The following is a 25911-nucleotide window of genomic DNA, read 5'->3' on the forward strand; positions in this document are numbered from 1 at the left end:
ATTTATGAATACAAACGTCCTCCTGAATAGGCAGAACAGAAATATAAAATGCAACATGTAAAGTCCCATGTTTCATGAGCTGAAATAAAAGATCCAAGAAATACGCAAACAAATATTATTTCTCTCAAATTTTGTGAACAAATTTGTTTACATCTCTGTTAGTGAGCAAGATAATCCATCCACCTGACAGGTGTGGCATATCAAGAAGCTAATTAAACAGCATGATCATTACACAGGTGCAGCATGTGCTGGGGACAATAAAAGGAAACTCTAAAATGGGCAGTTTTGTCACACAACACAATGCACAGATGTCTCAAGTTGAAGGCGCTATTTCGCTCAGGACAGGTTAGAGCTAAGCCTTAATAAATATTTTGTTTTGTCTCATTTATTGATATAGCCTTTGCGTGATAGGGTCCAGGGGTATCCAGGGGTATCGTCGGATGGGGCCACGGTGTCTCCTGACCCCTCCTGTCTCAGCCTCCAGGATTTATGCTGCAGTAGTTTGTGTCGGGGGGCTAGGGTCAGTCTGTTATATCTGGAGTATTTCTCCTGTCTTATCCAGTGTCCTGTGTGAATTTAAGTATGCTCTCTCTAATTCTTTCGTTCTCTCTCTCGGATGACCTGAGCCCTGGACCATGCCTCAAGACTACCTGGCATGATGACTCCTTGCTGTCCCCACTCCACCTGGCCGTGCTGCTGCTCCAGTTTCAACTGTTCTGCCTGTGGCTATGGAACCCTGACCTGTTCACCGGATGTTCTACCTGTTCCAGACCTGCTGTTTTCAACTCTCTAGAGACAGCAGGAGCAGTAGAGATACATTGAATGATCAGCTATGAAAAGCCAACTGACATTTACTCCTGAGGTGCTGACCTGTTGCACCCTCAACAACCACTGTGATTATTACCACCCTGCATACCACTGCTGGCTTGCTTCTGAAGCTAAGCAGGATTGGTCCTGGTCAGTCCCTGGATGGGAGACCAGATGCTGCTGGAAGTGGTGTTGGAGGGCCAGTAGGAGGCACTCTTTCCTCTGGTCTAATAAATATCCCAATTCCCTAGGGCAGTGATTCCCCTGTGTAGGGTGCTGTCTTTTGGATGGGACGTTAAACGGGTGTCCTGACTCTCTGAGGTCATTAAAGATCCCATGGCACTTTTCGTAAGAGTAGGGGTGTTAACCCTGGTGTCCTGGCTAAATTCCCAATCTGGCCCTCAAACTGTCACAGTCACCTAATAATCCCCAGTTTACAATTGGATCATTCATCCCCCTCCTCTCCCCTGTAACTATTCCCCAGGTTGTTGCTGCAAATGAGAATGTGTTCTCAGTGAACTTACCTGGTAAAATAAAATAGATAAAATAATGATTTGACCCTGCTGGTCATCTATGAACATTTGAACATCTTGGCCAAGTTCTGTTATAATCTCCACCTGGCACAGCCAGAAGAGGACTGGCTACCCCTCAGAGCCTGTCTTCTTCCTAGGTTCTGGAGTTTTTCCTAGCCACCGTATTTCTACACCTGCATTGTTTGGGGTTTTAGGCTGGGTTTCTGAACAGCACTTTGAGATATCAGCTGATGTAAGAAGGGCTTTATAAATACATTTGATTTGATTTATAGTTGGACAAAGCAAATGGCTATAATAAGCCTACATACAGAGTGTAATTTGCAAATACAACAGTCAAAATGTCTAATATAAGGCCTTCAGTCCGTGCTCCCAAATACTGAAAAGTGCAATTTATTAAATTACATGATCACCACAGTAGCCCCACACAGCTATACAAATACATTATGCAATTATATGGCCATTAAATAACACACAACAGCATGGCATATTTAGATAGTGGAATAGGCCTAAATCATATTTACTTTCTATTTTGCAGTTCAGGTGGTCATTTTCTGAAAGGCCAAGCCTATACAATGGCATCTACTGGAATAATGTTTTAGACTTATTTTGGAAATTCAACCGGAATCTGCAAAGCATCTCTAACATCAGAGCTAGAGTTGCTTGATCGACTAGCTACGTTTCGACGAGCTACATTCGGTTCATGTCCTTTGCAGATGCCACATTCCTGACAAAGGTTTGTACGTTTAAAAAAGATCTGTAACCGAGTAAAGGGAGACGTAAAGTAAGAATTGAACGTGTAAATGTTCATTCATAGTGGTAACATAGGGGTTTGTAAGTTTACAGATCTAATTGAACGTGTAAATGTTCATTCACAGTAGTAACATAGGGGTTTGTAAGTTTACAGATCTAATTGAACGTGTAAATGTTAATTCATAGTAGTAACATAGGGGTTTGTAAGTTTACAGATCTAATTGAACGTGTAAATGTTCATTCATAGTGGTAACATAGGGGTTTGTAAGTTTACAGATCTAATTGAACGTGTAAATGTTCATTCACAGTAGTAACATAGGGGTTTGTAAGTTTACAGATCTAATTGAACGTGTAAATGTTAATTCATAGTAGTAACATAGGGGTTTGTAAGTTTACAGATCTAATTGAACGTGTAAATGTTCATTCATAGTAGTAACATAGGGGTTTGTAAGTTTACAGATCTAATTGAACGTGTAAATGTTCATTCATAGTAGTAACATAGGGGTTTGTAAGTTTACAGATCTAATTGAACGTGTAAATGTTCATTCATAGTAGTAACATAGGGGTTTGTAAGTTTACAGATCTAATTGAACGTGTAAATGTTCATTCATAGTAGTAACATAGGGGTTTGTAAGTTTACAGATCTAATTGAACGTGTAAATGTTCATTCATAGTAGTAACATAGGGGTTTGTAAGTTTACAGATCTAATTGAACGGTTACGTTTCATGTTTCACACATGGCTTTTCCTACGATCCTAACAATTTACGTATGGATTTGATTACGATCCTAACGAGACGTATGTTCAACCTTTTGGCAGATATCTGGCTCCATATATCTGGTCCAAAGGAGTATGACATTGTTGCCGCCCATAGCATTGAAGAGAAGCCAGCAAGCGTCAGGCCTCCCTTGACAACAAAAAAAAGTTTTAAAACATGTACCAATCAGCGTTGCGCTAAACTGAGCGAGCTCAACTGTGAATGGCCCTGGCACACAAAAAGAAAATTGTCAAGGGAAGCCAGCTTGAATTTTGGAGTCACTCCTGTCAAATCCCATTGACCTGCATATGTCATTGACAGATAGGGATTTGGACTTCTGGTTTTACTTAATTCTCCATACTGGCCAATGATTTTTATGATTTATTCATACATTGTTGTAGAAGGCTAATGTTTACTACCTAACGTTGCCCATGAATGTAAGTTAGGCTTCCAAGCAAGCATTTTAGCCAATTAGGCTAGGACAACCGAAAATAAAAGCTTGTGCTGTATGAAAGAGTGATAGACCGTTTCGACAACATGAAAGAGAGGAGGATGGCATTGGCGTTTCTCTACAAGTAGGGTGACGCCTTGATCACACCGACAGCATTTTTTGGTACACCAAAAGTACATTCATTTCCAATCGTATGCAGCGTTTGCCTTGCAGCACTGCGTTGCAGAGGTAGTTGCAGTGCATTCTGGGTGGTGCATGCATTGGATTTATCCAACGTATGCTTCAAACTGTATGTGTAGACGGCTTGACAGAAATGGTAGCAGAAGGTGAATGTTGAACTTTTGTTGCACACATATCCAGATGATGCTGCAAACCATTTTGTGTAATGATGCCGTCGGTGTGATCATGGCGTGACACGTGATACAGACTACCTCGCCAGACTGGTGCAATGGGTGGGTTGAGTTGCACTTGGTTTAGGACTAAGCGGAATGGTCCCAAACAACTAAACTGTACTCACCTGCCAAACAACTAAACTGTACTCACCTGCCAAACAACTAAACTGTACTCACCTGCCAAACAACTAAACTGTAATCACCCGGCATGCTATAAATCCTGAATTAAGTGCAGCCTACACCTCCAGCCCACGGATAAAATCATTGAAACCCCGCGCACACCCATCATTTGAATTTGTAGGAAGCAGCATGAGAGAAGATAGCTCTCAAAGTGAATCTGATTTTGTGGAAGATAAAACAAGGAGCAAGTTTAAGGTAAGAATATTCAAAAAGCCTACTGATTTATTGCAGACAAATGATGATGAATTTTCCCCCACATTTGGCCCTCCTTGGATTTGGCAAAAAGATATCAGAACTCACGGAGGCATTTTCCTGGATTCAAATGTTATCTTTGAATAATTGTATTAAGCCTATAGGCATAGGGCTATATATTTCAACGGCAGACCAGTGGGTATTCGATGGTCATGAAATCACCTTTGTTGACGAAACCAGAACAAAGCCTTCATTAGGCTACTGTGCAGCATTGTGCAATTACAATGCAAGGCGTCAGGAAAAATGTACTTGTACTAAAGGTTGTACTGATTATAATGAGCTCATGCCTATACACTCACAGCTGTTTTATTAAGACCTATTCTACATGGCACGCTATTATTAGTTTATTATTGATCTCTTCACAGGTGTTGAGGATTCTGTGACACCCAACAGATACCCCTGCTATCCCCCAAAATGATTATCTTCAGGCATAGAAAAGGCCGTCTTATCACCGTTCTACTCTGCCTCACTATCTTTGTGTTACATACTGGACACACTGGGCAGCTATTCTCCAAGTCACTTGTTGATTTGGCAAAAATTGCCCTTCAGCTGCTGGGCGGGAAAATCTTTCCAAGTCATTGTGCATGTATCAAATGTATGACTCAGCCGGATGATGACCTCTGGTTTCAGAAGCGCTTCATCAGGTCTATCAAACCATTTCTGACCAGAGAGAACAAGAAACTTAATGAAGATACCAGAGCATGGTGGCGGGTAATTATTATATATATTTTGTTAGATCAACTGTTCTTTAAAATGATACCTTACCAAAATGGCAGAATTAACAGAATTGGACAAATAAAAGCATTGTCACCGCACGTCCATAGAAGGGTACCTTGAGGGGAAACAACCCCTTAACCTTTTCCCCTGTGAGTTCCAAATGTCTCTAATGGTCAGCACAGCGTGAGTTGTTTTATGCATGTGATGTCAGAATGCACTCACTGTTCCAAAATGTGACTGTTACGTGACAGGACTGTTAACACGCACTGCCTGCTAATTATCTATAGGCTGTTTCAAGTAAAATACTTGTACTAAAGGTTGTACCGATTATAATGAGCTAATGCTATAATGCTATGGTTCTATGCATTCTGTCAGATCATAGATGTTATAATGAGGTGAAGGAATGATTCACTCATCTTTTGAGTAAACTTCCAGAAGCGAATGAAGGGAAGTGAAGGATAGTAGATGACACACCCCCTTCAACATGCATACTGCAAACAGAACAAACTCATCTAGTCTCCTCTTATTATCTTTGGTTGATGTGAAAAAACAAACATGGCGGCATGCATAAACTACACATCGTCGGATTACTTTCGATTTCTAGAAAGTGTTTTACTCAATTATTTTGATCAATGGTGAGCTCGCCTGTGATGTGACAAATTATAAATAGTAATTGCTATTAGCTCATTCATATTGTGGTTTCTGTAGTACAGCAATCTTTCCTCAGCTAGTGCTAGAACTAATGTAGCATAGAATGTCCGGTTTGGAAGATTGTGCGGGAACTTGCTTTCATTCAGCCACAACAGCATTAGTGAGGTCAGGATCTGGTGTTAGGCAATTAGGCCTGGCTCGCAATCAGCGTTCCAATTCATCCCAAAGGTGTTCGATGGGGTTGAGGTCAGGGCTATGTGCAGGCAGTCAAGTTCTTTCACACTGATCTTGACAAACCATTTCTGTACGGACCTCACTTTGTGCATGTGGGCATTGTCATGCTGAAACAGGAAAGGGCCTTACCCAAACTGTTGCCACAAACGTGGAAGCACAGAATTGTCTAGAATGTCATTGTATGCTGTAGTGTTAAGATTTCCCTTCACTGGAAGTAAGAGGTCTGAACCATGAAAAACAGCCCCAGACCATTATTCCTCCGCCACCAAACTTTACAGTTGGCACTATGAAGTCGCGGAGGTAGCATTCTGGCATCCGCCAAACCCAGATTCGTCAGTCGGACTGCCAGATGGTGGTCCACGATTCCTCACTCCAGAGAACGCATTTCCACTACTCCAGAGTCCAATGACGGCAAGCTTTACACTAATCCAGCCGACGCTTGGCATTGTGCATAGGGATCTTAGGCTCGTGTTCAGCTGCTCGGCTAAGGAAATGCAATTCATGAAGCTCCCGAAAGAACAGTTCTTGCGCTGACGTTACTTCCAGAGAAAGTTTGTAGTGAGTGTTGCAACCAAGGACAGAAGAAGTCCCATTCTGTGAGCTTGGCCTACCACTTTGCGGCTGAGCTGTTGTTGCTCCTAGACATTTCCACATCAAAATAACAGCACTTACAGTTGACCGAGGAAGTTCTAGCAGGGCAGAAATTTGGCGAACTGATTTGACGAATTTGACGAACTGACCCTACGACAGGGCCACGTTGAAAGGCACTGAAATCTTCAGGAAGGCCATTCTACTGCCACTGTTTGTCTATGGATATTGCATGGCTGTGTACTTGACTTTATACACCTGTCAGCAACGGGTGTGGCGAAATAGCCAAATCCACTAATTTAAAGGGGTGTCCACACATACAGTGCATTCGGGGATAAATATTCAGACCCCTTGACTTTTTACACATTTTGTTACGTTTCAGCCTTAATCTAAAATGGATTACATAAAACATATTCCTCATCAATGTACACACAATACCTCATAATGACAAAGCGAAAACAGGTGCATCCTGTTTCCATGAATCATCCTTGAGATGTTTCTATAACTTGATTGGAGTCCACCTGTGGAAAATGCAATTGATTGGACATGATTTGGAAAGGCACACACCTGTCTATATAAAAGGTACTACAGTTTACAGTGCATGTCAGAAGCAAAACCAAGCCATGAGGTCGAAGGAATTGTTCGTAGAGCTCAGAGACAGGATTGTGTTAATGCACCGATCTGGGGAAGGGAACCACAACATTTCTTCAGCATTGAAGGTCCTCAAGAACACAGTGGCCTCCATCATTCTTAAATGGAAGAAGTTCAGAACCACCAAGACTCTTCCCAGAGCTGGCCGCCTGGCAAAATTGAGCAATCGGGGGAGAAGGGCCTTGGTCAGGGAGGTGACCAAAAACCAGATGGTCACTAAGACAGAGCTCTAGAGCTCCCCTGTGGAGATGGGAGAAACTTCCAGAAGGACAACCATCTCTGTAGCACACAACCAATCAAGCCTTTATGGTAGAGTAGCCAGACGGAAGCCACTCATCAGTAAAAGGCACATGACAGCCTGCTTTGAGTTTGCCAAATAGCACCTAAAGGACTCTCAAACCATGAGAAACAAAATTATCTGGTCTCATGAAACCAAGATTAAACTCTGTTGCCTGAATGCCAGTCGTCACATCTGGAGGAAACCTTGCACCATCCCTACGGTGAAGCATGGTGTTGGCAGCATCATGCTGTGGGGATGGTTTTCAGTGGCAGGGACTGGGAGACTAGTCAAGATCGAGGGAAAGATGAACACAGCAAAGTACAGGAGAGATCCTTGATGAAAACCTGCTCCAGAGGATTAAGGACCTCAGACTGGGGTGAAGGTTCACCTTCCAACAGGACAACGGCCATAAGCACACAGCCAAGACAACGCAGGAGTAGCTTTGCACACTCTTGGAATTCTCTCAACCAGCTTCATGAGGTAGTCACCTGGAATAATTTAAATTAACAGGTGTGCCTTGTTAAAAGTTAATTTGTGGAATTTCTTTCCTTCTTAATGGGTTTGAGCGAAGGAAAAGTAGCCAACAAGAGCTCAGCATATGTGGGAACTCCTTCAAGACTGTTGGAAAAGCATTACAGGTAAAGCTGGTTGAGAGAATGCCAAGAGTGTGCAAAGCTGTCATCAAGGCAAAGGGTAGCTATTTGAAGAATCTCAAATATAAAAACATATTTTGATTTGTTTAACACTTTTTTGGTTACTGCATGATTCCATATGTGTTATTTCATAGTTTGATGAAGACAGCGTGGCTGTCGAAACGTTGGTAATTAAATGTTTGCATCTGAGCTCCTAGAGTGTGCGGCTCTCTTTTATTTTCAAGTTTCTACTCCGCTAGCCAGCACCTCGTCTTAATAGGTGTGCGTTTCTTTTTCTTCTAGATTATTTAATACTTTTAACATCGTCACTATTATTCTACAATTGAGAAAAAAGCAAAAATAAATTAAAACCCTTGAATGAGTAGGTGTTCTAAAAACTTTTGACCGGTAGTGTACACACATGTGTGTTTGTGTTTGTGTGTTTGTGTGTGTGTGTGTGTGTGTGTGTATATGTATGTATATATAGCAAGACTAGTGATATCCAGGGAAAGTGTACATTTTTGGGGGGTGACAGAGAGGTTTCTGTGAAAATTACTGGAGGGGGTTGTTTAACCCCAAGACACCCTAACCTAGATACACAGACCTACAAAGCAACAATATATACTATCCTATGTCATAAAATAAAACAAAAACAAATTGGAAAAGTGACCTGTGGTGGGTAATTTATTATTCAAAACTTCATTACAGTATCCTACCCCATTTCTAACAAACAACTGGTCAACTGTGCAGAAACAGTAGTGTCCTTTGTAAGATTAGCCAATTAACGTTCCTGTTGGTCAATGAATGCGCCAAACTACCACTATACTGTCGTGAATGGCAGGGCAGGGCAGGGAGGCGAACCCAGGTCGCTGATGTGAAAGACAAACACACATATACTCATCGCAACAATTGGGTTAACCCAGTTGTAACGTAGCTCATATAGTGTGGATCACTACAATACATTCAAATGTCAAAACATGCCTATTGTTTTCTCAGGTTAAAGAACCTCCAATAGCTTAATGTAGTCGCGTGTTTTTATTTGTATTTTCATATTGAGGTGTTCATATGTGGGAGTTGTTTTCAGAATGAACTCTTATTGGATGTTTTAGGCTGCAGTTTAAAAGCACGGTCACGGACAACTGTTTGCTATTGTCATCAACAATAACTTCAGTGTAAAGAGCAGGTGGCTGGATTCAATACTTATGTGTTTTTATTGACATATTACGTTAATTTGGACAGAGACAATGTTGAACAAAAACAGTCTCATTATCCTGATCCATTGCACCAGATTTAGCCAACAGCTCATTTCCATTTGCAGTCCCTGGCCAGTTGAAAACGTAAACATGAAACCATGAAATACAATCAGATATCACTTCAGTGTGAGGGTTTTCTCTGATGCTATGGTGTGTGATTTGCATTGTGCAGTTTTTGGTGTCTGTTGTGTGTTTTATGTAGGCTATTGGCTGGTGGAATCAAATAAAGTACTATCTTACCTTATCACCAGAAATTGCAGGATGACCGTAGCACAGCCACCTTCGGAGAGGTGGTGGAACACTTGTTCCAGGTCATCCCTGATGACGACCTCTACATGGACGCAGGCCCTGAGAGCTGTAGGACCTGTGCTGTGGTGGGGAACTCTGGGAACCTCAAGGGCTCCCACTACGGAGCCCTCATAGACTCCGATGATGTCATCATAAGGTATAGGCCAACGAAGGGTGGGGTGTTGATAGACCTTCCACAACGTTTGTTTCAGCATGGGCAGTGCCATTGAGGACTCAGCAGGAGGGGTTCGCTATCCCTCCTACCTCCAAATGTGTACTTGTTCACTTCCCTTTAATGATTTGAAAGGAAATGACTAGATAGGAAATATGGTGGAAATTCCCACTAGCCCATGCCTCCACCAATCCAATGCTTTTGGATTTGTGAGAAGTAGTGAACAAGTGCACACTCCAGGAAAAAGGAGAAAACATTCTTTAGCTGGGGGTGGCAATAAACCACCAACCTTGGCTTTATGCCTGTTCAGACCGCAACACTCAAGGTAAGCACCATTTCAGTTTGTTTACTGACTGCCAATAAACCATTAGAAGTAGAATAAGAAGAAATCAACTACTTTAAAACAGAGATAGCCCTCAAAGACGCTACCAATGCTGTCACTATGTGTTTTGAATTCAAGTGCTTTGCAATATTGTTGTCATGATATGGGTCACTGCTTTTTTTTTTACTGCGTTATCCAGAATGAACATGGCTCCTACCTTTAGCTATGAGGAGGATGTAGGAAGCCGGACCACACATCAAGTCATGTACCCAGAGAGTGCTATAGATCTGGACAACACCACCAGGTTCCTGCTGATCCCTTTCAAGACTCTGGACCTTCAGTGGCTACCCGGCGCCATCACCGATGGATCGAACATCACTTAGTGAGTAACCACTTATTATAGATTCAATTTGGATTAGTCTAGCAGTTTGTTACACCATGCATTTTAATAAGATTACGTAGCACCTCGGGATGAAATCTGTCTTATTTTATTCAACAGCTCATATTTACCTCTTAGACCAAAGATAAAGGCCAACAAAGACTTGGTGAGTACCTTGTTGATCATATTATTATCATCATCTAGTGGCCTTGTGGTTAGTGTCCGCCCTCAGATTGGAAGGTTGGAAGTTCAAACCTCGGCAGAGTCATACCGAAGACAAAAAAAATGGGACCCAGTGCGTCTCTGCTTGGCACTCAGCTTTAACGAGATAGATTGAGGATAAGGCCCTGCGATAGACTAGCATCATGTCAAGGGGTGATACTTGTACATCAAGCTGCCGCACCTTACAGAAACAGGATATAGGCTCCTGCTCCTATAGCCATTCCAGTGTCAGCCTACTTACTTTACTACAAAACATCTACAGAGTCAATGATATCTAATAAATTATATTTTTATATTTTGGACACTATGATACACTTGTAATGCTTGTAATTGAGGATCTGTGTTAGGTATGGGCAGAGCCATCTACTACGATAAATAACTCTACATATATACATACATTTAAATAAATCTAATATGGTTCGTGGTATGGGTGGTTTCCTAACAAAAAAGGCAGTGAGGTCAGAAATGATTTGGATTGGTATTTGCCTAAAGGCAAATGTGTCATTAATAGTCATGACCTGGCTCATAGTTTGAGACTGCATCAGAATGTACGAACAGTGCATCATGCCATCTACTCTCCGACAATATCAAATCTGACAGTGTAAGTTCTCAAATTTGATGTATCACAAGTCATCATTCCTCTTTTTCTAATTGAATCACATTGATATATACATGTTATGTATATTATATTCCCCACAGGTCTTGGTTCTTAATCCTGCATTTATGAAATATGTTCATCAAGTCTGGCTTGACTATGAAGGCAAATACCCCTCTACTGGATTCATGGCTTTAATATTAGCCATACACATTTGTGACGAGGTAAGACTTCTTATACATATCCAAATACATGCACTGCTAGGAATGTGGATATGAGTGTACTTTCTCAGCAAGACACACTGGATAATAAAGAAATGACACACAATACACACTGTATACTACACACAATGGGAGTATAGAGGAACAACACTGACATTTAATGGCTTTAAGTAGAGCTGGGTGATATGGCCTAACAATTTCAAATGTATGGGTGATTCACACATTCACACACACACACACACACACACACACACACACACACACACACACACACACACACACACACACACACACACACACACACACACACACACACACACACACACACACACACACACACACACACACACACACACACACACACACACACACACACACACACACACACTCAAAAGTTTGGACACACCTCATTCAATTTTTTTGTTATTTTTACTATTTTATACATTGTAGAATAATAGTGAAGACATCACAAGTATGAAATAGCACATATGGAATCATGTACTAAAAGTGCAAAACAAATAAAAATATATTTTATATTTCAGATTCTTCAAAGTAGCCCCCCTTTGCATGGATAACAGCTTTACACACACTTGGCATTCTGTCAACCAGCTTCATGAGTTAGTCACCCAGAACACATTTTAATTAACAGGTTAGCCTTGTTAAAAGTTCATTTGTGGAAGTTCTTTCCCTCTTAATGCATTTGAGCCAATCAGTTGTGTTGTGACAAGGTAGGATTGATATTCAGAAGATGGTCTTTTACAAAATAGGGCTAAGTCCATATTATGTCAAGAACAGCTCAAATAAGCAAAGAGAAATGACAGTCCATCATTACTTTAAGATATGAAGGTAAGTCAATCTGGAAAATGTCAAGAACATTGCAAGTTTCATCAAATGCAGTCGCAAACACCATCAAGAGCTATGATTAAAGTGGCTCTCATGAAGACCGCCACAGGAAAGGAAGACCCAGAGTTACCTCTGCTGCAAAGGATAAGTTCATTAGAGTTGCCAGCCTCAGATTGCATCCCAAATAAATGCTTCACAGAGTTCAAGTAACAAACACATCTCAACATCAACTGTTCAGAGGAGATTGACATGAATCAGGCCTTCATGATCGAATTGCTGCAAAGAAACCACTACAAAAGTACACTAATAAGAAGAAGAGACTTGCTTGGGCCAAGAAACATGAGCAATGGACATTAGACCGGTGGAAATCTGTCCTTTGGAATGATGAGTCAAAATTAGAGATTTTTGGTTCCAACCCCAATGTCTTTATGAGACGCAGAGTAGGTGAACAGATTATCTCCACATGTGTGGTTCCCACCATGAAGCATTTTTTTTTTAGAATTCAAGGCACACATAACCAGCATGGCTACCACAGCGATACGCTGTCCCATCTGGTTTGGGCTTGGTGGGACTATCATTTGTTTTTCAACAGGACAATGACCCAACACACCTCCAGGCTGTGTAAGGGCTATTTAACCAAGGAGGGGTGTGATGGAGTGCTGCATCATATGACCTGGCCTCCACAATCACCCGACCTCAAGCCAATTGAGATGGTTTGGGGTGAGTTGGACTGCAGAGTGAAGGAAAAGCAGTCAACAAGTGCTCAGCATATGTGGGAACTCCTTCAAGACTGTTGGAAAAGCATTCAAGGTGACTACCTCATTAAGGTGGTTAAGAGAATGCCAAGAGTGTGCAATTTTTTTTGTTCTTCTCTAAATAAGCTATTTTGTACAATTAAAGCTAAAATACACTGCATTTCAAACAAACAGCAATAAGGCTAAATATAGGCTAAATATAAGCCTCCCATAACATGAGACCCACTAATCATTTAATTATTTCATGAAAATAGTTTAACCTATTTTTTTTCCTATCTCGCTTTCAAGACTGTCTATCAAAATGACCTTTTTGTTTCAAATTGAACCAGATCCATGCATACTGCACATTCACTAATAATGACACACTTCCTGTAGCAGGCATTATAGAAAATGAACACAGGTCTCCTAAACAATCTCTCAACCACAAGCCCACGTGCTAGTTGTAGCCAGCTACATATTTAAAGTGGAACTGACAGTGTTAACTACTTTGCAGATATGAAACAAACAGTCAAATATACAATTCCCAGTTTATACTAGAAAAACAACTTTGTAAGAGGTTTAAAAATAGGTCATACTTAACTAAAAATCCCATGTGCAGAGTAAGGCATTGTTGGCAGTTCAATGCATGACTAATATTGTTATGCAGGTGAAGGAGGACCCAAACGCGACTTAACAGAAACAGAGTTTATTAATGCTCAAAACCGAATAACTGAAATCCTCTAGATAGTAGAGGGGAAAACAACTGGAGAAGCGGCCACAGACTGCAGGTCGCTTCGGGTAGGCGTAGGCCGTAGTCAACTGAGACACCTGCTCACACGCAGCGTCTGAAGAAGGCACAAAACACGACAGGACAGGGTGATACACAATCACGGCAAAAAACACGACAGGACAGGGCGAAACGCAATTACAGCATGGAATACAAAACAAGGAACCGATGGAACAGGAACGGATCACAAAGGAATAAATAGGGAGTCTAATCAGGGGAAAGGATCGGGAACAGGTGTGGGAAGACTAAATGATGATTAGGGGAATAGGAACAGCTGGGAGCAGGAACGGAACGACAGAGAGAAGAGAGAGCGAGAGAGTGAAAGGGGAGGGGAGAGAGAGGGATAGAACCAAACAAGACCAGCAGAGGGAAACGAATAGCATGGGGAGCACAGGGACAAGACATGACAATAAATGACAAACATGACAGTACCCCCCACTCACCGAGCGCCTCCTGGCGCACTCGAGGAGGAATCCTGGCGGCAACGGAGGAAATCATCGATGAGCGAACGGTCCAGCACGTCCCGAGACGGAACCCAACTCCTCTCCTCAGGACCGTAACCCTCCCAATCCACTAGGTATTGGTGACCCCGTCCCGAACGCATGTCCATAATTTTATGTACCTTGTAAATAGGTGCGCTCTCGACAAGGACGGGAGGGGGAGGGAAGACGAACGGGGGTGCGAAGAAAGGGCTTAACACAGGAGACATGGAAGACAGGATGGACGCGACGAAGATGTCGCGGAAGAAGCAGTCGCACAGCGACTGGATTGACGACCTGGGAGACACGGAACGGACCAATGAACCGCGGAGTCAACTTACGAGAAGCTGTCGTAAGAGGAAGGTTGCGAGTGGAAAGCCACACTCTCTGGCCGCAACAATACCTTGGACTCTTAATCCTGCGTTTATTGGCGGCTCTCACCGTCTGTGCCCTGTAACGGCAAAGTGCAGACCTCACCCTCCTCCAGGTGCGCTCACAACGTTGGACAAACGCTTGAGCGGAGGGGAACGCTGGACTCGGCAAGCTGGGATGAGAACAGAGGAGGCTGGTAACCCAGACTACTCTGAAACGGAGATAACCCGGTAGCAGACGAAGGAAGCGAATTGTGGCGTATTCTGCCCAGGGGAGCTGTTCTGCCCAAGACGCAGGGTTCCTGAAAGAAAGACTGCGTAGTATGCGACCAATCGTCTGATTGGCCCTCTCTGCTTGACCGTTAGACTGGGGATGAAACCCGGAAGAGAGACTGACGGACGCACCAATCAAACGACAGAACTCCCTCCAAAACTGTGACGTGAATTGCGGACCTCTGTCTGAAACGGCGTCTAACGGGAGGCCATGAATTCTGAATACATTCTCAATAATGATTTGTGCCGTCTCCTTAGCGGAAGGAAGTTTAGCGAGGGAATGAAATGTGCCGCCTTAGAGAACCTATCGACAACCGTCAGAATCACAGTCTTCCCCGCAGACAAAGGCAGACCGGTAATGAAGTCTAAGGCAATGTGAGACCATGGTCGAGAAGGAATGGGGAGCGGTCTGAGACGACCGGCAGGAGGAGAGTTACCCGACTTAGTCTGCGCGCAGTCCGAACAGGCAGCCACGAAACGGCGCGTGTCACGCTCCTGAGTCGGCCACCAAAGCGCTGGCGAATAGACGCAAGAGTGCCTCGAACACCGGGATGACCCGCTAACTTGGCAGAGTGAGCCCACTGAAGAACAGCCAGACGAGTGGAAACAGGAACGAAAAGGAGGTTACTAGGACAAGCGCGCGGCGACGCAGTGTGCGTGAGTGCTTGCTTAACCTGTCTTTCAATTCCCCAGACTGTTAACCCGACAACACGCCCATAAGGAAGAATCCCCTCGGGATCAGTAGAAGCCACAGAAGAACTAAACAGACGGGATAAGGCATCAGGCTTGGTGTTCTTGCTACCCGGACGGTAAGAAATCACAAACTCGAAACGAAGCGAAAAACAACGCCCAACGAGCTTGACGGGCATTAAGTCGTTTGGCAGAACGGATGTACTCAAGGTTCTTATGGTCTGTCCAAACGACAAAAGGAACGTTCGCCCCCTCCAACCACTGTCGCCATTCGCCTAGGGCTAAGCGGATGGCGAGCAGTTCACGATTACCCACATCATAGTTGCGCTCAGATGGCGACAGGCGATGAGAAAAATAAGCGCAAGGATGAACCTTATCGTCAGACTGGAAGCTGGGATAGAATGGCTCCCACGCCTACCTCTGAAGCGTCAACCTCGACAATGAATTGTCTAGTGACGTCAGGAGTAACGAGGATAGGAGCGGACGTAAAGCGTTCTTTTAGAAGATCAAAAGCTCCCTGGGCGGAACCGGACCACTTAAAACACGTCTTGACAGAAGTAAGAGCTGTGAGAGGGGCAGCAACTTGACCGAAATTACGAATGAAACGCCGATAGAAATTAGCGAAACCTAAAAAGCGCTGCAACTCGACACGTGACCTTGGAACGGGCCAATCACTGACAGCTTGGACCTTAGCGGAATCCATCTGAATGCCTTCAGCGGAAATAACGGAACCGAGAAAAGTAACGGAGGAGACATGAAAAGAGCACTTATCAGCCTTTACATAGAGACAATTCTCTAAAAGGCGCTGTAGAACACGTCGAACGTGCTGAACATGAATCTCGAGTGACGGAGAAAAAATCAGGATATCGTCAAGATAGACAAAAACGAAAATGTTCAGCATGTCTCTCAGAACATCATTAACTAATGCCTGAAAAACAGCTGGCGCATTGGCGAGACCGAACGGCAGAACCCGGTACTCAAAATGCCCTAACGGAGTATTAAACGCCGTTTTCCACTCGTCCCCCTCTCTGATGCGCACGAGATGGTAAGCGTTACGAAGGTCCAACTTAGTAAAGCACCTGGCTCCCTGCAGAATCTCGAAGGCTGATGACATAAGGGGAATCGGATAACGATTCTTAACCGTTATGTCATTCAGCCCTCGATAATCCACGCAGGGGCGCAGAGTACCGTCCTTCTTCTTAACAAAAAAGAACCCCGCCCGGCCGGAGAGGAAGAAGGCACTATGGTACCGGCGTCAAGAGACACAGACAAATAATCCTCGAGAGCCTTACGTTCGGGAGCCGACAGAGTATAGTCTACCTCGAGGAGGAGTGGTCCCCGGAAGGAGATCAATACTACAATCATACGACCGGTGAGGAGGAAGGGAGTTGGCTCGGGACCGACTGAAGACCGTGCGCAGATCATGATATTCCTCCGGCACTCCTGTCAAATCGCCAGGTTCCTCCTGAGAAGTAGGGACAGAAGAAACGGGAGGGATGGCAGACATTAAACACTTCACATGACAAGAAACGTTCCAGGATAGGATAGAATTACTAGACCAATTAATAGAAGGATTATGACATACTAGCCAGGGATGACCCAAAACAACAGGTGTAAACGGTGAACGGAAAATCAAAAAAGAAATAGTCTCACTGTGGTTACCAGATACTGTGAGGGTTAAAGGTAGTGTCTCAAATCTGATACTGGGAAGATGACTACCATCTAAGGCGAACATGGGCGTAGGCTTATCTAACTCTCTGAAAGGAATGTCATGTTTCCGAACCCATGCTTCGTCCATGAAACAACCCTCAGCCCCAGAGTCTATCAAGGCACTACATGTAGCAAACCGGTCCAGCGTAGGTGGACCGACAAAGTAGTACAGGACTTTGATGGAGAGACTTGAGTAGTTGCGCTCACCTGTAGCCCTCCGCTTACAGATGAGCTCTGGCTTTTACTGGACATGAATTAACAAAATGTCCAGCAACTCCACAATAGAGGCACAGGCGGTTGGTGATCCTCCGTTCCCTCTCCTTATTCGAGATGCGAATCCTCCCAGCTGCATGGGCTCAGTCTCAAAGCCAGAGGGGGAGATGGCTGCGATGCGGAGCAGGGAAACACCGTTGATGCGAGCTCTCTTCCACGAGCCCGGTGACGAAGATCTACCCGTCGTTCTATGCGGATGGCGAGAGCAATCAAAGTCCACATCTGAAGGAACCTCCCGGGAGAGAATCTCATCCTTAACCACAGCGTGGAGTCCCTCCAGAAAACGAGCGAGCAGCGCCGGCTCGTTCCACTCACTAGAGGCAGCAAGAGTGCGAAACTCAATGGAATAATCCGTTATGGACCGTTCACCTTGGCATAAGGAAGCCAGGGCCCTAGAAGCCTCCCCACCAAAAACTGAACGGTCAAAAACCCGAATCATCTCCTCTTTAAAGTTCTGGAAATCGTTAGAGCAAACAGCCCTTGCCTCCCAGATAGCTGTGCCCCATTCTCGAGCCCGGCCAGTGAGGAGTGAGATGACGTAAGCAACCCGAGCTCTCTCTCTAGAGTATGTGTTGGGTTGGAGAGAGAACACAATCTCACACTGCGTGAGAAAGGAGCGGCACTCAGTGGGCTGCCCGGAGTAGCAAGGTGGGTTATTAACCCTAGGTTCTGGAGGCTCGGCAGGCCAGGAAGTAACAGGTGGCACGAGACGTAGACTCTGGAACTGTCCAGAGAGGTCGGAAACCTGAGCAGCCAGGTTTTCCACGGCCTGGCGAGCAGCGGACAATTCCTGCTCGTGTCTGCCGAGCATGGCTCCTTGGATCTCGACGGCAGTGTAACGAGCGTCAGAAGTCGCTGGGTCCATTCTTTGTTCGGTTCCTTCTGTTATGCAGGTGAAGGAGGACCCAAACGCGACTTAACAGAAACAGAGTTTATTAATGCTCAAAACCGAATAACTGAAATCCTCTAGATAGTAGAGGGGAAAACAACTGGAGAAGCGGCCACAGACTGCAGGTCGCCCGGGTAGGCGTAGGCCGTAGTCAACTGAGACACCTGCTCACACGCAGCGTCTGAAGAAGGCACAAAACACGACAGGACAGGGTGATACACAATCACGGCAAAAACACGACAGGACAGGGCGAAACGCAATTACAGCATGGAATACAAAACAAGGAACCGATGGAACAGGAACGGATCACAAAGGAATAAATAGGGAGTCTAATCAGGGGAAAGGATCGGGAACAGGTGTGGGAAGACTAAATGATGATTAGGGGAATAGGAACAGCTGGGAGCAGGAACGGAACGACAGAGAGAAGAGAGAGCGAGAGAGTGAAAGGGGGAGGGGGAGAGAGAGGGATAGAACCAAACAAGACCAGCAGAGGGAAACGAATAGCATGGGGAGCACAGGGACAAGACATGACAATAAATGACAAACATGACAAATATAATTCACCAATAAATGTTTTACTAGTCCAACAAATATATATGGTTGTAAATTACAGCTGGCCAGGTACATTGTTTGCTGCTTCCATTCGGGATGCACTGTTTCAGTTTCAATGACTCAATATTTTGGACAAAAACAGACGAATGTCGCTAAGGCTTGGAATGTCAATAGAATCACAAGTCTGTCATAACGTGTCAGAAACTGTATGCTAGTTTATCCATTTATTTAACAAGCTAAAAACACTGAGTAATAACGTTAGCTAGCTGCTGGGAAGATGTTGTCATTGGAAGAGTTGGTGAAAGGCCGACTTTTCCCCCATATCATTTATCTGTGGCTACAGCTAGAGATGCAGGTGTTATTTGGAAATGTAAATCACTTCGCTTACTATACTGAACTTGAACGACTGTTACAGTTAACCAAATTTATTTGGCATTGATCGAATGGGCAGGCAGGCACATTTCCATTCAGTTGTCAAAACGTGGGTTGGGACACGCATGCATTGGGCGAGCAGGCGCCTATTCTCCATTTTTTATCAACGCAATTTTGACCCCCAACTACAAGCTGAAAAAGTTTCAGTTTGTCTACCGTTTCCACGTTAGATTTGAGCTCATCTCACTCTGGCTAACAGTTGTTGATCTTGATGATGTGCATAGGCAACTGAGAGAGAGCCTACCTTTTCATGGTTGCTTGATCAATAGGACTGTACATTTCCCAAATGTAAGACGACTCCCGTGGTATTTACATATTGGCACAAATCCATTCAGGTGTATTTTGTGGCTTTTGGTGAATGCTTTCTATTGCACTAAAGTCCTGCTGTTGCTACTGCATGTAAACACATTCCAGTTCAAAGTAAATAATGGCAGGCCCATGTGGCAAATGGCTTATTTGCATATAGGCCTACAGTAGCTCTGATTTGCTATAGCGTATTGGTCTGTGTAAGATTCCAGTGTTGGACAAGATATGTTTTTATTAAAGATTTTATTTGCTGAAGTGTGTATTCATTTTCCAAAACGTATGGCCGCTCTCCCACTCTAATTGCTAAAGAATTTTCACAAATGCCTTACTCTACCTCATTCCCTAACATTCTATGACTGTATGAAATGTAAAAATGGGCATATCGAAGTGTCCGCTTGTCAGAAAATGTCAAACAAAAAGGCATCATATTCCTCCTGGGGGTGTATATTAGCGGATTTAAATCATATTTAATGTTGCTCAAACGCTGTCAGTTCCACTTTAATGTCTAGCCAACACGGATCTATTTGCTAGCTAACAAGGTATACTGAACACAAATATAAATGCAAAATGTTGGTTTGATGAGTTGAAAGACAATATCCCAGAAATTGTTAATATGCACAAAAAGCCTATTTCTCTCAAATTGTGTACACAAATGTGTTTACATCCCTGTTAGTGACCATTTCGCATTTGCCAAGATAATCCATCCACCTGACAGGTGTGGCATATCAAGAAGCTGATTATAAAACAGCATGATCATTACACAGATTCACCTTGTGCTTACTCACCTGCAGGATCGTCTAAGACCAGCCACCGAACAGCCGATAAAACTGTGGATCTGCACAACTGAAGAATTTCTGCACAAACTGTCATAAACCGTCTCAGGGAAGCTCATCTGCGTTGTCGTCATCCTCACCGGGGTCTTGACCTGACTACAGTTCTGCGCCGTTTACAATTTAGTGGGCAAATACTCACCTTCGATGGCCACTGGCATGCTGAAGAAGTGTGCTCTTCATGGAGGAATCGCGGTTTCAACTCTACCAGGCAGATGGCAGACAGTGTGTATGGCATCGTGTGAGGGCGAGCGGTTTGAGATATCAACGTTGTGAACAGAGTGCCTCATAGTAGTGGTTTGGTTATGGTATAAGCTACGGACAATGAACACAATTGCATTGTGAATGCACAGAGATGCCGTGACAAGATCCTGAGGCCCATGGTTGTGCCATTCATCCGTCACCATCACCTCATGTTTCAGCATGATAATGCACGCCCCAATGTCGCAAGGATCTGTACATAATTACTGGAAGCTGAAAATGTCACAGTTCTTCCATGGCCTGCATACTCACCAAAAATGTCACCCGATGAGCATTTTTGGATGCTCTGGATCGACATATAGGACAGCGTGTTCCAGTTCGCATCAATATCCAGCAACTTCGCACAGCCATTTTTCTTTTGTTGTATTTCACCTTTATTTAGGCCAGTTGAAAACAAGTTCTCATTTACACCTGGGACCTGGCCAAGATAAAGCAAAGCAGTGTGACAAAAAACAGAGTTACACATGGGATAAACAAAAGTACAGTCAATAACATAATGGGAAAAAAAGTAATATATATATATATATATATATATATATATATATATATATATAGTGTGTGCAAATGGAGTAAGGAGGTAAAGGCAATCAATGGGCCATAGTAGTAAATTAACACTGGAGTGATAGATGTGCAGATGATGATGTGCAATTAGAAATACTGGTGTTGCAAAAAGTAAATAAAAACAATATGGGGATGAGGTAGGAAGTTGGACGGGCTATAAACAGATGGGCTGTGTACAGCTGCAGCGATCGGTGAGCTGCTCAAACAGCTGATGCTTAAGGTTTGAGAGGGAGATATAAATCTCCAACTTCAGCGGTCTTTGCAATTCGTTCCAGTCATTGGCAGCAGAGAACTGGAAGGAAAGTTGGCCAAAGGAGGTGTTGGCTTTGGGGATGACCAGTGAGATATACCTGCTGGAGCGCGTGCTACGGGTGGGTGTTATGGTGAGATAAGGTGGGGCTTTACCTAGCAAAGACTTAGATGACCTGGAGCCAGTGGGTCTGGCGGCGAATATGTAGCGAGGGCCAGCCAACGAGAGCATACAGGTCGCAGTGGTGGTTGGTATATGGGGCTTTGGTGACAAAATGGATGGAACTGCGATAGACTGCATCCAGTTTGCTGAGTAGAGTATTGGAGGCTATTTTGTAAATGACATCCCCGAAGTCAAGGATCGGTAGGATAGTCAGTTTTACAAGGGTATGTTTGGCAGCATGAGTGAAGGAGGCTTTGTTTGCGATATAGGAAGCCAATTCTAGATTTAATTTTGGATTGGAGATTCTTAATGAGTCTGGAAGGGGAGTTTCCAGTCTAACCAGACATCTAGGTATTTGTAGTTGTCCACATATTCTGAGTCAGAACCGTCCAGAGTAGTGATGCTGGTTCGGCGGGTCGGTGCGGGCAGCGATCTGTTGAAGAGCATGCATTTAGTTTAACTTGCGTTTAAGAGCAGTTGGAGCCCACGGAAAGAGTGGTGTATGGCATTGAAGCTCGTTTGGAGGTTTGTTAACACAGTGTCCAAAGAAGGGCCAGAAGTATACAGAATGGTGTCGTCTGCGTAGAAGCGGATCAAGGAATCACCCGCAGCAAGAGCGACATCATTGATATATACAGAGAAAAGGGCCGGCCTGAGAATTGAACCATGTGGTACCCCCACAGAGACTGCCAGAGGTCCAGACCAGCGAAGAGTGTGATAACTGTGCTTAAAGCATCAGACAAGCTCAGTAGCCTACATGTAGTTGATTTTATTAAAACACATAGGGTGTGTCTATATGGGGAAAAGTACAAGTTAAAACATTTTGACCAATTGATTGGTCGAAAGAATAGACAACTGTAGGTGGACAAAGATTATTTTTATTTTCGGGGACAGCCCTGGACTGACAACATTCCACAGGCCACAATCAACAGCATGCACAACTCAATGTGAAGGAGATGTGTCGAGCATAAGGCAAATGGTGGTCACACCAGATACTGACTGGTTTTCTGATCCACGTACATACACTTTTTTTCTGTATTCCCAGTCATGTGAAACCCATAGATTAGAGCCTAATTTATTTATTTCAAGTGACTGATTTCCTTATATGAACTGTAACTCAGTAGAATCTTTGAAATTGTTGCATTTATATTTTTGTTTAGTGTAGAACAGTTGAATTGTTATAAACACACACTTCTTTCCATCTCCAACTGTTTGAACAGCATGCTAGTCTGTCCACTTTGTTCAGATGTTGAAATCAAGTGGCCACCTTATTTCTCAGAATGAGAACGAGTGGCCAATTACTTAGTTTCAATGCTCATTGCACATTTATAAAACGCAGACTAGACAGCAAGTATAACAGTCTGTGGCTAAAATGCTGCTAGCAGTACCCGTGCATGACAGAATGAATGTTCATTGACAGGCTACTTTCATTTGAGTATTTTCTGCTCTTTGCGCAATTTGAGGAGTTGATACATAAAAAGAGCATCATTTGAAAGGTTAAATTCTCCTCTATTACAGTCAAATAATGTCTCAATGTATTTCGGTGCCCATATGATCCATTTTGTTGGACCAAACAAAAAATGCAAATTGCCTGTTAAAACCCACTTGTCAGAGAGGAAGAAGTGACATTTGATCTTTGTTGTGAATGGTAGGAGGGCGAGGAGCTGTGTGTTTGTGTAAATGTTAAAGTGCACAGTCTCAGCAGAAGGAGAAGAGACCAAAAATACATGAGAAGAAGCGGACATAAATTAGATTTAAAAATACCACTTGATTTGTGTGATACATGCATTTGGTGCTAAAACAAACTAATGAATTGCTCAACCCTACCTATAGGTTGCATAAACAAAATATCACATTGCCATAAATACAACCTTTCATAAACCTTATTATTAAACTAACTCTAAACATTTAATTCCAATGCAGGTGAATGTGTATGGATTTGGTAAAGACAAAGATGGCCACTGGCACCACTACTGGGAAGCACTAACCAATAAATGGCTCAAAACTGGAATACATGATGGAAACTATGAGTACAGCGTTGTCATGAAGCTCTCAGAAAAATTCAAACTACAGATATATTAAGTGATTTTGATGATTCATCAAGATTATTTAATTCACAGCTGTATGCTGCAATAATCTTTTGAACAAAGTCATCATCAAATAGGTGTTAGCTTATTGTCTACATTGCACAGCATTTACATCTTATTTTAACAGTTTAACCTTTTATCTACACTACCAATTTTGGTTTTGCATGAACTTGAACCGATTGTTTCCGTTTTAACTTAAATTAATCAGCAGTTATTAGCCATTAAATCAAATGACTCCCTTGTAGTAAGATATTTAGAGTTGTACATGAGTGAGGGTGGTTGTTTTTGATGCCATGGACAACTAGTTTTATACTTTCTGAAACTCATTTGGTTACTTACCTGAATGAAAGGACTGTTACTGTAAATGCTACTATTACTGATTACGGATTACTGATTAAAATAATATACACCACCTGCATCAGTTAGGCTTTCATGCCCTTCGGTCTGTATGGATTTATCACATCGATGTATGACCATAAGTACAACACTGACATCTAGAGGCCAAACAGTGGTATAACGTGTTACATTGTTAGACGTGACATCTCATTGCTATGAAAGATGACTTTATTCAAAATGATCACTTACATATTCATTTATACATTTAAATGTTTTATCATCCTCATAAAACACGACTGAGTGAATGAGAAGTGGCAAGGAGCTTATGGCCAGCTTGTCAGTTAATCATAACAAATAATGTCAAACAGCAACAACAGGACAAGTCACATACCAAGAAACACAAAACTTCATACATTGTTGAATATAATATACTCTACAGACATATCAACGTCTCAGGTTGGATCCCTGCTAGTTTTAAAGTTACGGACAATTTTATACAGAGAAATTGGCATAGTAGGCAATGTAACCTATCACAGCTCTCCTTTACTTGTATCATTGCACATCCACCAACAGATGGCGGCCATGATTTTTAAATTTTCTTTTAATTACTCACTCTGTAGGTAATGCTTACAAATTGGATCACAACTCTAAAAAAAATAATTTTAAAAAGGTAGCAGACATCCTACTCTGGAACTTTGATATGCCTGCAGAGCAGGGCTCTCCAACCCTGTTCATGTAGCACTACCCACGTGTAGGTTTCACTCAACCACCTAATTATTAGAATCAGGTGCACTAGATTAGGGTTGGAGTAAAAACCTACAGGACAGTTGCTCTCCAGGAACTGGGTTAGATAGCCACGTTGTAGAGTGTATTATGTTCAACAATTGAAAATTTGCCCAAAATAAAAAAGTTAATAAATGAATGAGACAAAAAAATAAAAAATACAACTCACGACAGAGCAAGTGTTTTAAAGGCCTGCGTAAGGCCAAAATGTCAAACATTTCAACTTCAATAAATGTTTTCTCAATTATGCTTTAAAATACAAACGTAAAATATATATCAACAATCTTTCTTCCAAAGGACCAGTCTATGGATTAAACTTAATTAAAATCCTGGTCTTTTTCTATCCTTGTTTCCTGAGATATCACCCTGTTATAATATATATAATAATATAATAATAATAATATATGCCATTTAGCAGACGCTTTTATCCAAAGCGACTTACAGTCATGTGTGCATACATTCTACGTATGGGTGGTCCCGGGGATCGAACCCACTACCCTGGCGTTACAAGCGCCATGCTCTACCAACTGAGCTACAGAAGGACCCAGAGTTGAGGTAGCTCGGTGCTGGCCATACCGGGCTGCACCAGGTAGACGACAATCCTCCATCCCTAGCATGGACCTGCTGTCTGTCTTCCTGCTTGGTTGGTCGTCTATCCAAGCCAGTTAAAGTAAACAGCCTTCTCCCAGCCTCTGCTGCCAACTCACAGCTGAGTGTAGGATGTTTACATTAACTGTAGTCTTAGTACGGTATAGACTGTCTGTATGGTGTCCTCCAGAGTATGTTAGAGTTAAGGAGTGGATATTACAACTGAGATACACAGATTAAGAGTTTATGTAGAACAGTCATCATAAAATTAATTGAAGCATTCCATTGAAATCAGGAGAGAAATGTTATTCAATGGAGACCCACAGAGCTGAGCACGGTGGGCTTGTCCATTAGCCATCCCGCATCCGGTTTATTAGTCGTGCTGGAG

General features: G+C 43.0%; 1 protein-coding gene across 1 annotated transcript; it reads left to right on the forward strand.

Annotated features, from left to right (window-relative positions):
* Window positions 1–4535: 4535 nt before the first annotated feature.
* On the forward strand, window positions 4536–23811 carry LOC124012050 (CMP-N-acetylneuraminate-beta-galactosamide-alpha-2,3-sialyltransferase 1-like). The gene is made up of 6 exons (XM_046325420.1): window positions 4536–4832; window positions 9379–9572; window positions 10109–10291; window positions 10409–10454; window positions 11210–11329; window positions 23653–23811. Exons 1-6 carry the CDS (start codon window positions 4536–4538, stop codon window positions 23809–23811), a joined length of 999 nt encoding a protein of 332 aa, XP_046181376.1.
* The last annotated feature ends 2100 nt before the right edge of the window (window positions 23812–25911 follow it).

The sequence above is a fragment of the Oncorhynchus gorbuscha genome, linkage group LG24, assembly GCF_021184085.1.
Source record: "Oncorhynchus gorbuscha isolate QuinsamMale2020 ecotype Even-year linkage group LG24, OgorEven_v1.0, whole genome shotgun sequence".
Classification (NCBI taxonomy): Eukaryota; Metazoa; Chordata; class Actinopteri; order Salmoniformes; family Salmonidae; genus Oncorhynchus; species Oncorhynchus gorbuscha.

What these genes read in the sequence shown, in the direction of transcription:
- LOC124012050 (XM_046325420.1), top strand. Translation starts at nt 4,536, where the DNA reads ATGATTATCTTCAGGCATAGAAAAGGCCGTCTTATCACCGTTCTACTC. An exon ending in ATACCAGAGCATGGTGGCGG is followed by an intron (nt 4,833 to 9,378) that starts GTAATTATTATA and finishes CCTTATCACCAG; the next exon opens with AAATTGCAGGATGACCGTAG. An exon ending in TAAAGGCCAACAAAGACTTG is followed by an intron (nt 10,455 to 11,209) that starts GTGAGTACCTTG and finishes TATTCCCCACAG; the next exon opens with GTCTTGGTTCTTAATCCTGC.